A 15096-nucleotide genomic window follows, 5' to 3' on the forward strand; every position below is an offset into this window, starting at 1 on the left:
TACGCTTATGCAAAGTCAACTGCATTGAAGCTATTTGCTGACTTGGAGCTAAATGCGAGCAAAGCCAAGGAAAAACTTTGCCACAAAACCAGCTCAGACTTTTGCTTTTCTAACCAATAGTTGCACTCTGCAGCAAGCCCTCAAGCTTGAGGGGTGCTGAATCATAGCCAGGAGCAAGGAAAATGAGCCAGCGTGAGTTTTGTGCAGCAGAGAAGGTGTGAGGTAATCTCTTAATAAACACCCGTGCTGCAAAGGAGAAGGGAGGAGCAAAGTGACAAAGCGGTGCAGCAGAGAGACCGGTGCCTGAGCACCTGGCTTGAAAAATCTCCTCCCCTAATATAATGAGGGTGAATTTTTATTTGGGCTCGGCTAGTCCGTGCAGTGAAGAAGATGGAGCCAAGGCTGTTGGTGTCCTTCACCCCTCCTTGCTCCAAGGTAGAAGTAAGCAAGTGGTTGTCCTGCTTAACCCCAGGCACAGCACGCTTAGGGCCACCCAGAGCCAATGTTGGGATGACCCTTGTTGTCACCTGTTATCTGCATGTGTGGCCAATTCATATTCTAGGTCTTAATGTCTACTTAGTGATCTGGCAGCCTTGGCATTAAAAAAAAAAAAAAAAGAGTTTCCAAAAAGGCCAAGCTACCATTTGAAGCAGTTTAGGAAAACCTAATGAAGAGAAAGGTGAGGTCTTAGTCTGCAGAACGGAGTCGTGTGCACAAAGGCTGAATGGCGAATGTGAATCTAAGCAGTCATTACACGGTACTTTGCCTCTCTCCCCTCCTCATAGCTAGATACATTTTTTGGCTCAGTTCCTTCATGGCTTTTATTATGTGCTAAGCCCCAGCTGTTTATACACTGGGTGATATTGAACACTATTTTTTAGCTTGGTAGTCTTTCACCCATGTTAAAATAATCTGCTTAAAGAAAGAAAGAAGTAACCCCCCCCCCCCCCATCTTTTTGCATACATTATTCATGGCCTACTCTTTGAAAATAGCTAATTGCAGCTACAGAAAAAGTGTCTCTGTTCATATCTAATATTGATTGTATTTCTATTACTTCTGGCTGTGTTTTAAAGACACTTACAAATGGCATTGAAGAAGGACACTTTCCTGCAGAAAGAAAAAAAAAATAATCAGAGAGTATCCCTTGTTATTCAACTTGCCTCCAAATCTCCCTTTTTAAAATACCTAATTCTTAAAAAAAAATTTATTTCATTCCTAGAAGAGGCTATATGTGCAATTATTTTCATTCCAGCCAGTTATGGAGGGAATCCCTGCCTCCTTATTCATGCAGCCGTGGACAACCAATGTCACGTGGTAGTCTGATTTATTTTCTTCAAGGGTCATAAAGCCTCCTCTACGTACTTTGTGATAGCTGCTACTCAGCAGGTCACTCGGGGGATAAAAGGATAGGTTAACCTATATTGGGAAAAGCATGCTTGGAGCTGTGCCATCCACGAAACAGAGCGAGTGTGCTGAAGTACACCTGCAGAAGTGAATGGAGAAGTGTGAACCATCACTTGCAATGCAGGAGAGAGCAGGCTGCCCTGGCCGTGGGGCAGCAGGGCTCATCCCGTTGTGGTGGTAATCGCTTCTTGGGTGCACAGACCCCAGTTGCTTATTTGATTTATGGCGGTTCTTCCAACCGCTTCCCTCCAACATGCTCACGGAAACCAGCCACTTCTAGGACCTTTAAAATGGAGCTTGTCGGGTGTTGTCTAGATCACTCAGAACTGAATATTCACTGAAATGGGCTTAAACACTGTAGGACTGTAACGTCCTCCCGTGTTACCTGCTCCCTTTTCCCAGGTGCCCAGGAGCAGAAAGGGGTGGGTGGCACCCAGCACCCAGCTGCAATGGTTTCCTGCTGCAGCACTCTGTTACCAGACACTTCACTTGCTGTAGCAGAGCTGCAGCTCGGTCAAAGCCTCTTTTTCTGAATGCATGGGCCACAGATGTTGCTTCATATAACTGGAGTCATATGGGTACCACAAGTTAGTGTGCGGTGTAATTATTTTTTAAATCCACTGCTGCACTCCTATAGCACTCCAGCAGAAAGTGATCGTCCACAGTAAGGACTAGCTGCAGACATTCACTTTTGTGGCCAAGCGGTAACTGGAGTGTGTTCAATAAACCCTGTGAGATTCTATATTTATTTCCATGTGCACTGTGTAAATGTGCATGGGTTGAAAAGTCCTGTTGTGTGTTGATGCAGTTTGGAAGGGGACATATAGGAAACTATAAAATGGGTGTTATAATCAGAAGTGAAGGCAGGCTCTTTTTCTTGATATACAACCACCACTGAGGCGAGAATTTGGTCCCTGTAGTGCTACTTTAAATAGAACCAGTGCAGCAACAGAGAGGCTCACCATCACAGCTCACATATCTCCAGCAACTTAAGATTTAGCTCACAGTTTGTTTGTAGCAATATGAAATGACTCCTGAACAGTTCAAGCTGAAACAGGAAATCTGTCATCCCTCAGAGTCCTGCAAATTCCCCTCTTCCTTCCTTTGTTTTCCTAATACATTTCCCCAGTTAGTCTCTGAAACCTGTAGTACAGAAATTTGAGAGACTTCACAAGCCAGTAATACCGCTGTTTGTGTTGCGTTGCAGATTGGTTAGGAGAGCTTTCCGAGACACTCTGTTTATTCCATTTCATATCCATCAAAGCATGTGAGAGCAGGAGGGTCACCCTGAAAGCATTATCCTTCTGTGGTAAATTGGGGTTCTGATGGCTTGCAATAAATGCCACTTGGAGGCAGTTGTTTTCTCTGAGTGTGTTAGCGTGCTTGTGGCACAACAGGTTTTCTCTTTTCCTAGACTAATAGTCCAGTGAGCTGGTTTTCCTGCTCCTGCACTACGAGCTCATCCTCATTCTGCCTGTCATTTGGGGCAGGATGGATGGCAAATAGCTACCAGGCTCTGATCTCTGGCTGGCATGAGAGATTCATGTTGACCTCGTGGCAAGGTCCATGTGCTTTATGAAGTAGATACAGTGGGGAAAAGGATATCTGTGTGTGTGTATATATATGTGTGTGTGTGTTTGTACACATACATGTATGTATGTATATAGATCTATATATAAAACTGAAAAAAATGACAAGCCTGTGAGAATATTTTACAACTATCAGATAGGTTTCTGTCTTGAAGCTCATTGGCTTTTCCAGTGGTGATCAGATGCTCTTTCCCTTAGTCTGGGGAAGTATCACTGACTTTGAGATTTGCAAACCACTGCATTCTTGAGCTGTGGTTTCACCTATAAAATAAACACGTTGTTGTGACCGGTACTTGACAAGAACCTGTTCCCATGAGAATCGGTGAGAGCCTAGGTCTTACACGATTAAGGATTTAATAGCATGAGTATAAACCTCCAACTTTGAGGATTTTCTTGACTGCCTCAGGTTAAAAAACAAATTTAGCTGTGAGCTAAATTAGTGGAGCTGTGTGCTTCCTTTGGAAACATCTGGCACTGGTCAGTGCTAGACGGGGTCTGGGCCTTGATGGACCGCTGGTTTGATCTCATATGGCAGTTCCCGTGTTCCCGCGTGAACCCCTGCCGAGCTTGCACAGCTTTAGGTGGAGCTACTCTTGCGTACTCTAATCAGAGGCAAGAACTGCACTAAATACGGCACAGTGAAGGACACTCCTGTATAATCCATCACACATGCCCACAAAATGTGACAAACCTGAAGAACGGAGCAAGCAGCGCTCCTGAAGATATTGATGGAAGACACACATAAATTGTGTGACTTCCAAATTAGCTACCTTAAAAGAGAGAAGGGTTGGATGGGCCTTGTCAGGATTTCATCAGTGGCTCCACGGTGTATGTGTAGATTTTATATTAAAGTCATGCAGCTGATCAATGAGTTTGATCCAAGGAGCAATGTTGCCTTTTTTACCAGTAAACTCAATCTTAGTGATGAGAAATAAAAGAAATTGAAGTCTTCCACATCTTGTTTCTCCACCTTCCTTCTGTGTCTCAGTTGCATAAACAAAATTACTTTGCAACTCCAGAAGACAATTTCATGAAGTGCCAGTCATTATAATTGAAAAATTCAACTAAAAAAGACCAGAGCATGAGCAAAAGGGGAGGAAACCTTTTCAGATCATTTTCCTTCTAAAGATACATTGGCAGAAGAACCAGGGTCAGTCAAAAATATTAAGTTTGAAACTTAAGAAGGAACACATATTAAATATAAAGCCCCAGCAAGGAAAGGAGAAATAAAATGTCTTTCCTCCGACTTTTGGCTAAGCTGTGAAGAAGGGTTGCCATCTGTATGAGTTAGCCATTCCTCTCTCCCTGCTCTGTCCTGGGCTTCCTGACCTGCTGTGGTTGCCTGTATCATCTATGCACAGTGCCAGGGAGCACAGTGTAGGCCCACTGAGGAGCAGCGATTTCTCTAGTTGTGCTCACATCTGCTGTTTGACAGATACCTTAATGAATATGTTCTGGCTTATTACAGGGAGACAGTTCCAAATGAGTAATCCCATTAAAACCCACAGATTTGATTGTGAAGGGACCAGATACAGTGCATAAAAGTTTGTTTGCTTTTAGATAAAAGTTGACTGTTCTTGATGAGCAGTGTGGATGAGACGACATCTAAAAATATCTGAAGACCTTTCAGCTACTGTTAGTGCCTTTTCATAGCAATGCTAAATGGAGGAATGAATTTTAGTCTTGGTCAGATCTTTGTAAAACAAAACCATCTCTTTCACCTGCAGTGAAGTGACTTCAGAGTCATACTAGCGCAGCTGAATGCCAGTCCCATCTAATAAGTAGCCCCAGGACTACTGCAAGCCTGAAGTGAAGCACACGTGGATAGGGTTTTTTGGGGGGTTGGTTGTTTCAGGGCTTTTTTTGATAACAGCCTAAAAGTAGGTTCTGAAGATGTCTGCCCATAGATCGTTCTGCTTTAGAGAAGGTAACTCCCTCACTCTGTGTGCTCCCATGTGTCCGTGTTTGTGCTGGATCTCCTGCAATCTGTAACACAGAAAGTGCAGTACTTGATCACAAGAGATGCTTGTCTAGGCCAGGATCCTGGCTTTGCTGGTGCTGCATCACCTGCTCCAGAAGAAGGTAGAAAATTGCTCATAATGAATGACTACAAAATAACCTGTCTTCAGGGGAATTTGTTGTTTACTAATCCTATCAATTAGTGTTGGGTTTATGCCTTGAAGCAGAAAGATTAATATCTCTTGTATAATATATCTTGTCTACTGCATCTGTTTCTGTTCTCATTAGCTATAGCAAGCCATAATCCTTTTGCTTTAAAATGGAAATTAGAAACAGTCAGAAATAAGAAAAGATCTGTCAAGAGAATTTTTGTTCCTTTTTCCTGTCAGTTGTCATGGGGTACCTCTCTGCTCTATGTGCCATTGCGTGGTTTAGCCTCATTCCTCTGGGTTTCAGGTGTTTATTTCCAAGATCTCACTGCGGTCCCTAAACACCCTGCTACCTGCAGCCACGTTAGAGCTGGATAGGAAGGGGACTATCAGCTCAGCATGCTCTGACGTGCCTTGTCCCATACAGCCACAGAAATCAGGTTTGCTTTTTGCTGCTGTGTCACATTACAAGTTGATGCCTGCTGCGTTGCAGTAAGCTCACCTGAGATCTTTTTCACTTTTATGGCTTTTCTTTGCTACTAAATAACTATGTTTGGAACTTGTTTTGCTCTGGAAGTGTGAACTGCTGTACAATTAATAGGATTTTATTTCCTACCCATATTTTTACCCTCTCTGGATCTTTTGCATTATTTTCTGAGTCTTATTGTTACTTGCAATAATTCCTTGTTTACTGTTATCTGTAAATTTAGTGATTGAGTTGCTAATTACATTGCCTTCCAGATTGTAAGTAGAAATCCTGGCCTCACAGTAGTCAGGGAAAGGTTAAGCATTGACTTTAGTAGAGCTGGGATTTCACCTGTTCGGTGACACTGACCCCTGTTTCACTCTACTTGAGAACGTCTCTGCAACTCTTTATAGCTCAATTTTTAAAGGCTTAAAGTAGCTATGTCACTTGCAGTCCCCAAACTGGTGGAGACCTGAGGTGGGTCAGTATCCACATGAGGTGGGATGGTGGAGGAGAGTCACTGGGACCAGTAGTGTTTGTGGTGCTGGACTCAGATGTGTGTCTGGTTGGCAAGTTGGGACAGCAAAGTCAACCACCCCTGCAGCTGGCCCATTTTTCTGCTCATCACTCATCTGAGTGTCCTGTATCATACATACCCAGGTCAGGAGCATGCATAGCTAATCCACTTGGCAATAAATCTCATAAGTCTGGTGAAAAAGATGCTGCTTATCAACTCAGGGGGGGAAAAAAAAACCCCAAAGCCTTGCTATTTTTTGCATGTCCTTTGTATGCCTGTATCTGCTTCCCATCTCACTTGCTGACTGTGCAGTCCGGAGCACCTCCCGACTATGTTCTGCATCATCTTTTATACTTGTGCTAATCGGATATAAAATGTTGCAGTGCAGAATCATGCCCTCCATCAGAGTCCTAAAATTTAACAGCTAACAAAATTTTGTCACGGAGCAGTGACTAAACTTAATTTTACTTTGAGACAACTTTAGGCTGTATGATTTATCAGTACCATAGTATTTTAATAACCTTTTGGCTTTTTTTAACAGCATGCATCAGTACTCAGATTCTTGTTGATTTTAACTCGTTTTTCACCTAAAAGACACTGTATGATTTATTTTTTTTTATGGCAAACATGATATATTCCCTCCTATATTCTTTGTGACTGCTAGTTTTGTAATTCAGTACAAAAAACTATGATAACCTGTATTTTTTTCCTTCCTTCTTCATGGATCAGTAGTCTTTTAGGTGAAGTTGGGTTAACCAGATGATTAAGTCTATAGCTTGTCATACCTGTAGCTTTCCAGACAAATATTGTAATTTTGAAAGATTTTTCTCATAAGACATCATGTTTTTTGCAATTTCTTGAATTAGACCATAGGAGAGTGTTCAAATATCCATTAATGCGCAAGGTAGATGACCATTAAAAACCACCGCCACATTGTGACAGTTTTTTTAAGCTTCTTGTTGCTTCTTATGAAAAAAAAAATCCCCAAACAAAAACCCAACAAACAACCAAACTGAAGTAAATGAGTCTGAAAAAGAAGCAACGTTTTAGTCAAAATCTGCCCAATGATTTATTCAGTTCAGTCTTGCAAGAGAGTGATCCCTGATCTTCTTCATCTGAATCCAGAGATCCCTACAGCATGCAAGAGGAGCTGGACTACATACTCTATCTGCTAGTGTTTGATTTCTTTTACATACTGTTTGTTAGGCTAAAATAACTGGCATAATACATGATAGCTGTCCAGATTGTTATATTTTACATTTTTTTTGAAAGGCAGCTATATCGCAGCTGTTTATTTCCAGTCCATGGCTTTTCAGAAACAATTGTTAAGTCATTTAGTAAACTCATCAGTTAATTTCCACAGATGCGTATCATGTGGATTTACTGATTTGCATAGATTTAAATTTTTCCATGCTGGACCCTTTATTTTTTCCCTAAATGTTATAAAAACCTCCCGCAACATTTGTAGCAACAGGAGACACTTCTCAAAAGTACCTTCATCCCACTGTGAAAAAGGATTTCTCAAAAGTTTGTCTTTCATTTTCTGTGAGATTAATGGATTATTTAGGGAGAATGAAGGTGTGCAAAATTAGGATATGCCTGTGGACATATCTTTGCAATAGCCAGAATAGGTGCAATAAATTGGATATCAAAAAAGCTTCTGTCCTGATTTGGTCTCCTTGAAAATATTATCTAAGATTACAGGTACTTTTTTTGCTCTGTCTTTTGGTAAAGGAGAAGACTTGCAGAAATAAACAGTATTTAATGTTGTCTCAATTAATTCCACTAAAACCAATACAGATGTAAATACAAGTATTTGTAAATGCAGCAAGGGATTGAACCCTTAGCTGGAGCAGAAGATGGGAGGTCCTCTGGGCAGATCTGGAACTTAAGTGCAAATCTCATAAACACTTTATGTCCCACTTGCTGATTTCTGGATCATGAGTTTGTCCTCTGTATTATTTAGGGAGGCAGCTGATGAGGCTGTATTCAGCTGTATTTGTCATACGCCAGATGTCGGGATAGTTAAAGTCACTCATGCTTCCTCTGATTTTAAGCTCCTCAGCAGTTGGTCTGGAATAGTTTACACATGTGCACACATGCCCATGCATGCAAACACACACACGCAATCATTTACAAACCACAGTGTATGCAGTGTATCCTATATATTTATATGATTTCCCCTATCACCCACTCCTAGTGACTGGCCGCAAGTGCACTAGACAATACCCATGTTTTTAACTGAACAGCTCTGGGTTATCACTAGAAATCTCAGGCTTGCGAGTATGTTTTGCCCTCTGCACTATTGCTTACCGTTCCTTCACCCTTCCTCCCGCGCTGCCAGTGATGCCTACTCCTGGCAGGCATATTTGCAATAGCCATTCGAGTAGATCCAAATGCCTTTTAAGTAAAAGGGAGTATTGGTGATCGCCCTGAACCCAAACTGCATGTCTCAGCTGTGCTGTGTACCACTTATGAGGTTTCAGACGTGCTCATTAGTTCCTGCTCTTCCTCTGTTCTCCACTTCTCTCTGTCCAGACAGTAAATACTTCTCGCACATGGTGCGTACAAGAGCCGCTTGTACATTTCTGTGTGCTGCTCAGCAGCTGCCAAATGCAGCGGTGGCCGCATTTCGGCAGTGGGTGAAATGAAGCCTCTGCATATGGTCTGCAAGGACGCTTCAGAGTGGAGGGTGCTCAGCAAATGTGGTCTATAATTTCCTGCCACCTAAACTTGCATTTTAACAAATGAGGGATATTTGGCCAAAAAAACCCATTTGGGGATTTGAAAAAACAAACAAACAAATCCCACTCAGTCTTTGCTTGCAGAATCTTTTTATTTTAAGAGAACAATTTTTTATTTTTACGTACCAGAATGTACCTTTTTGCCTTTTTCAACTCTCTTAACGTATCCATCTTTCTGCCCCCTGGTCAGGCCGCCTGTAGAAGACAGCCAAACCCTGCTGACGCCGGTGGTGAGCTGCGGGCCGCCAGGAGCACTGCTAACCCGACCCGTCATTTTAACCATGCACCACTGCGCAGAACCGAACACGGAGGACTGGCAGATCCAGCTGAAGCACCAGGCTGCCCAGGGGCCATGGGAGGTGAGGCTCTGGAGCTCCAGCCCGTGTGCTGACTGCGTGCAGGGCGCTTTGCTATCTTTCAGCTGCTTTGCCACACCAGGATGCCTGTGGTTTGGATTTCCTGTGAGAGATGCATGGCTGCTGCAGGCGCACAGGAGTGCCCTTTGGCACCAGATGTCTAAGCTGCCCAGTGTTCAGGCAGAGATGCTGTCTTGGGACGGTTTGGTGCCTCCTAGTTCTGGCTATTTCCCATGAAACATAGTGTTTCTTGCAGGATTTTGGTACTTGAGTTTTTGGTTGTGGCAGGATATTGTGCTGAAGTCACAGGGAGAGAACGAAGAGAAAAAGCAAAATAAAAAGCAATGGCTGAAAATCAGGTCTGACTCAATTCTAGAAATAGGAAAATATTTTTTACAGGCTAGTTTTTACTCCCCTGGATTATAATCTGTTTTCAAGAAAGTGCAAATAATGCTGCAAATGATCTCTTGCTTCAGCCTCAAGACATTGGCCAGCTTAATAAAATGTATAGGCCTTGTCTTTCTTTTCTTTTTCCCCCCTAAGAAGTTAGTGGAGCATCACTTTGATTCCGTTCATGCAGCCAGGATCCAGCTCTGCACCCTGTGAACTCAGGGGAGCTGCACGAGTGCTGCTGGGCAGTGCAGGCCTGGTGGGAGCCTGGGGTGGTTCCTTGCCAGTAGCACAGCAGGAGGATATCCCAGGGCAGGGTGGCAGAAGGATCTACCACTATAACTGGAGCACAAAGTGATGCTTTCAGCAAGCAAGGCTGGGCCATCCTGGCAGAGCCCTCCTGTGCAGCTCCTATGTATCTGCTGCCACCAGTTTAGTTTCACATAATTAATTTGGCGAGGGCACTTTCTCCTACCGATAGGTTTAATGAGGGCAGGGTGGCTTTTGAAGGCAGCTGGGCTGACAGCAGCAAGAGCACCGTGTCCAGCATCGCCTTCGAAAGGCTCTTGCATTTGTCCCCCTGCCTGTGGCACCGGCTCTTCCTCACGCTGGGAGGGAGCGTGCAGCAAACACGGGTCTGTCCCGCCAACTAATCTGCACCCCACTGGCCTGACTCTTGGCACCGCACATGTGTTCCTTATTTGTGTCTGTGTGTTACTGGCATCTCTTTGTTTTCTCCCCATCCTCCTCCTGCCCTTGACGGAGCAGTTGTTCTGCCAGCCGTGCACACACCCTAGTGCCAGCGCAGCCTCCACAGCGTCCACAGGGTCCGTGGCCATCCCATGGTGATCTTCTTCCTCTACTCAATTCTGGAGCAGCTCCTCCAAGCTGACTCCCACACGTGGATGTGACCATGCGTACACACACACCACATGCATGCACACCCCTGCAGCATTGCCAGAGCCAGGTGCTGGCCTGGCCGTAGCAGGGTGCAATCAGCGCTGCAGCACCTTGCCCTCCAGAAGGATTGTGCCACTCCTGCAAACATGGCATGTTTTCCTTTCCTGAGACTAGAGGGCCTGAGCTTAACACCAAATTTCAGTTGAGCCTGCACGGCTCAGCTCCCAGGTGTGTACGTTGTGCTGCAGACCTGCAGGCAGCGGGGGTCAAACAGATGACTTGTGCCGAGCATCATGCAGCATGTGGTGGCTTTGCAAGAGGCAGCCGTCGTCTGCTGCTGCCTTTTCGCTTCTGCTGTCTCTCAAAGCCATTGAAAGCACCTTGTGTTGCGTGCAGGGTATTACATACAGGGTTGAATGGAGAAATTAGCAGGGGAGCTGTTTTCCTTTACGCACAGGGTAGGGAGGTTGTCTGTGTTTGGGCTGTATGTATTTTTTTTTTTCTTCACCCTGCAGTCTCATTATGGAGGATTATTCCAATGAAGCAGCGGGTGATATTTCATGTAGACGTGGTATTCAGCCATCGTAGAGGTTACTTCCCTTCCTTGAGTTTTTATAACTCTGCGTTGTCATGCCTAGGAAGTCAAGGGCAGTTATTTATTCAACATGCCTGGGACTACTGATGTTAAATCATGGTCACCAATTAGTTCTGCAATATATTTTTCAATAAAGTATTGGTGATTTTTTTCATTATTTGCCTAACTCTGCCCAGGGCTTTAAAAGCTTCTGCAAGGCCCAGAGGAAAGAGTTACAAGTCTGAGGGGAGTGAGGACAGGAGGAGGTTTCTACCACCATCATCACCACCAGCACCCCAGAGGAATCATCCCCTCCCCGTGCCTATGCAGGAGAAAAGCTAGAAGCAGGAATTTTAAATCTTGATTAATCTCAGGTGCAAACAGTAAGGACTTTGTGCATCATCCAGGCTTGAAAAGGGCATTGCTGTCTCAAAGGAGAGCAGCTCTGAGGGGTTGGAAGCTCTAACTTGGCCTCTTTCTCCCTTAGGATGTGGTGGTGGTTGGAGAGGAAAACTTCACCACTCCGTGCTATATCCAGCTGGACCCCGAGGCCTGCCACATCCTGACAGAAACCCTCAGCACGTATGCCTTGGTGGGACAGTCAATCACCAAAGCAGCAGCCAAACGTCTCAAACTGGCCATCTTTGGACCACTGTCCTGCTCTTCGTTGGAATACAGCATCCGGGTCTACTGCCTCGATGACACACAGGATGCCCTTAAGGTGGTTGTTGCTCTCTTGCTCGCTTTCCCTCTCCAGCTCTCGCAGGACTGCAGTCATAGCGGTGACTAGACCCTCTGCTCTGTGTATTCCTGCTCCCTGGGTTATTTTTCTGATTAGAAGAGCTTGACAACAAGCCATTGTTTTACAGTTTAACCCACACACACTATAAATTGTCCTTTGGATAGGGTTCTCACACTATTTTCTGTCCAGCAGTCTTTTTTTCCTTTGTTTACCTGTATCATAGCCTGAATCCTAAGATTTCTGCATTATTAAAAGGCCATAAGGTACACGGGGCTTCATTCGTTATTCATTTATTTTTAATGCTAAGTGCCAGCTCCCCAGAGATGGGGAAACATATAAATGCCTCTTTGTAAATAGTTGATAATGACAAAAGAAGCTTCTGGGCTGTTAATCACTGCCTGCTTTCATACTGCTTTATTACACCTCTTCGCGTGCAGCTTTTTGCGTTGGGAATTCGCAACTAAAATAAGCCAAAGCTGGTGCGTTCTCTAACTGTATAACCTTACGCTCACTGTGAAATTATGGCATGCACACAAACACACACGCGCTACATACAGATGAGCAGGTAGATAGCCATACTTGCTATTTCTCTTTATAAATACGTGTATTTATGCAGATGGTATCTATAATAGACGCACTCATGAAATATGTAGCTCCAACTGCACATGTAAGAATGGAGGTTATTAAAAGGCAGGTTTTTTCTTTAATCATAGCCAGTGCAACTTCCCAAATACTTCTTTGCAGCAAAACGAGTTCAAAGCCTGACTCTAAGCAGAGTCATCCTGGTGCTGTATATGCTTTTGTTTCCTCAGCTCCGCGTGGGAATTATTGGGATTCAAACTGGCATACGCTGGCTGGGAGATGTTTGTGTTTTCAGAGCCGTGACTTCCATCACTATGAATGGCGCACTGTTTTCGTCCCAAATACTATCTGATATCAAGGCCTTGCTGGGGGGATACTCTTTCGCTATATGTAAGAAAAGTATAGTATAAGGGTTGAAGCAGGCATATCGTGACTTCAGTATGGTTTTGTCTGCCCAGGGTCTGGGAGCTCAGCCTCTGTCAATGCATTGGTGTTATCAGGCTTTTAGAAACAATTATTTTCCCCGCTCTGATTTCCCTTTTGGTTTTCCTCTTTAAAACAAGTGGAAAGGATCTTTTGTAGTGATCCAGCCTCAGAAGTCCTGATGGGTTTATGCCTGTGCTGCATAATAGAATTTTCTGTGGGTTCGTCAAGGCCTGAGGTAATAATAAGTGAGTTGGAGGGGCCTTGGACAGACAGCTAATGCAGTCAGAGCTGGGGGAATCCAATTAGGTGTTACTCAGGAGCTGTTGGTTTATTTCTAATAGACTGTGGGGAGAGTTGTGAGGTAAAGTTAATCCAATTCAGTGCCGTAGAAGAAGGGATCAGGAGAGCTGCTGAGCAACACGAAGGGACCATCTTTCACCCGAGAAGCTGCGGCTGATGTTCGGGAGAGGAGCAGGCCAGCCCTTGGGCTTCTGCTTCAGGTAGATCCCAAAATGAGCTTGGAATTTGGTGAGGAAGGGTGAGCAAAGTCAGGCAGCTGGCATCCCACTTGTACCTACTGCTTTTTTACAGCAAAGTACATGCATTTTCATAGAATCATAGAATGGTTTGGGTTGGAAGGGACCCTAAAGATCATCTAGTTCCAACCCCCCTGCCACGGGCAGGGACACCCTCCATTAGACCACGTTGCCCAAAGCCCCATCCAACCTGGCCTTGAACACTTCCAGGGATGGGGCATCCACAACTTCTCTGGGCAACCTGTTCCAGTGCTTCACCACCCTCACAGTGAAGAATTTCTTCCTTATATCTAATCTAAATCGACCCTCTTTCAGGTTAAGGCCATGTGGTGGGTTGACCCTGGCTGAGGGCCAGGTGCCCACCAGAGCCGCTCTATCACTCCCCTCTTTCATTAGACAGGGGAGAAAAGGTACAATGAAAAAAAAACTTACAGGTTGAGATAAGGACAGGGAGAGATCATTCTCTAATTATCATCACGAGCAAAACAGACCGAACTTAGAGAGGGAATTCATCTTATTTATTACTAAGCAAAACAGAGTAGAGGAATGAGAAATAAAACCAAATCTTAAAACACCTCCCCCCACCCCTCCCATCTTCCCGGGCTCAACTTCACTCCCGGCTTCAACCTCCGCCCCCCCTCCCAGCGGCTCTCTTGTACTGGGGCCCCCAGAGCTGGGCATGGTACTCCAGGTGGGGTCTCACGAGAGCAAAGTAGAAGGGCAGAATCACCTCCTTCAACCTGCTGCAACTTTAGTTTCATTTTAATTAACTTAATTTAGTATAATTTTAATTTTCTTCTTTTTGGCACATCTGCCCCAAGACTGGAAGGCCACCCATGGGGTTCAAAACCCAGCTACCTGGTAGTTTACAGGAGGACAAACACAGGTACTTGCTGGACACAAACTTAGGAATGTATCATCAGGTGCATTTCTCTGGAAATGAGAGGTCTGGGGAAGGAGGAGGTTTAAGAAAAATGAACCTAGGAAACTAGCTGTAGATGAAAGGGTTGAACATGAACTGGTGTGTACAAACCAATGTGTTCAAACCAGCCCTGTGCAATGGCGTTGTGTAGACTCAAAGTATGACTATTTAGAATGAAAAGAAAAGTTGGGTGTGTTTGCCACGTGCTTTCACAACAGCTAGCACCGCAGAAGCCCCGGCCATGTTGGGAGGAGGTCCTTGACACTGCCATATTGCCAAAGGGAAGCCATTCACCAGGCAGTTACTGCTGGCTGCATGGGACAATGCATGCAGACAGGGCTGGACCAGCGGGTCCTCAGGTGAAAAGTAATTTGGAGAGGATGGGAAGGCTGTAGGCAGCAAGCGAGGCACCAGCTGCAACGTCTTGGTGTCTTGGGGCTCGCTGCTCCAGCAAGGCACAGCAAGGGGAGGGAAGAGCAGCGTGCAATGTTTCCACATTGGGATGTCTGAGGTTTGGAAGAGCCTTTGTAGGGGATTATGTGTTTATTTTAATAGGCAACCAAATGCATTCTGTTATTATTTACAACTAGGAATGAGCGTGCCATATGCTGAATGTGTCCTAACAGCCAAAGGAAGACAAGCAGTTGTGGTATAAAACACAGAGCAGTATTTATCCAGCAGGCTTTTCCTCTCATCATGCAGAGTAAGCGCTCGCTGCCGAACTGCCGGCGCCCGCAGTACAGTAGGGAAGTGTAATGACTTGTCATCAATAAGAGCTCGGTTATTGTGGGAGCGGCTTGGCAGCATTCCTGGGGGCTGTGGAGCAGAGTGGGCTCAGT

At 44.7% G+C, this 15096-nt stretch overlaps 1 protein-coding gene and 1 long non-coding RNA gene across 3 annotated transcripts in view; both read left to right on the forward strand.

Moving 5' to 3' along the window:
• Positions 1-15096, forward strand: part of LOC142601713 (uncharacterized) — a 446015-nt gene that overhangs the window by 272589 nt on the left and 158330 nt on the right. The window lies entirely within an intron of this gene.
• The window catches only part of UNC5C (unc-5 netrin receptor C), a 256963-nt gene that overhangs the window by 234183 nt on the left and 7684 nt on the right, over positions 1-15096 (forward strand). For both annotated transcript variants that reach the window (XM_075751579.1, XM_075751580.1), the window contains 2 exons: positions 9020-9188; positions 11537-11770. In XM_075751579.1, coding sequence (XP_075607694.1) covers positions 9020-9188; positions 11537-11770 — 403 coding nt within the window. The remainder of the gene's footprint in view (positions 1-9019; positions 9189-11536; positions 11771-15096) is intronic.

The sequence above is a fragment of the Balearica regulorum genome, chromosome 4, assembly GCF_011004875.1.
Source record: "Balearica regulorum gibbericeps isolate bBalReg1 chromosome 4, bBalReg1.pri, whole genome shotgun sequence".
Taxonomy (NCBI): Eukaryota; Metazoa; Chordata; class Aves; order Gruiformes; family Gruidae; genus Balearica; species Balearica regulorum.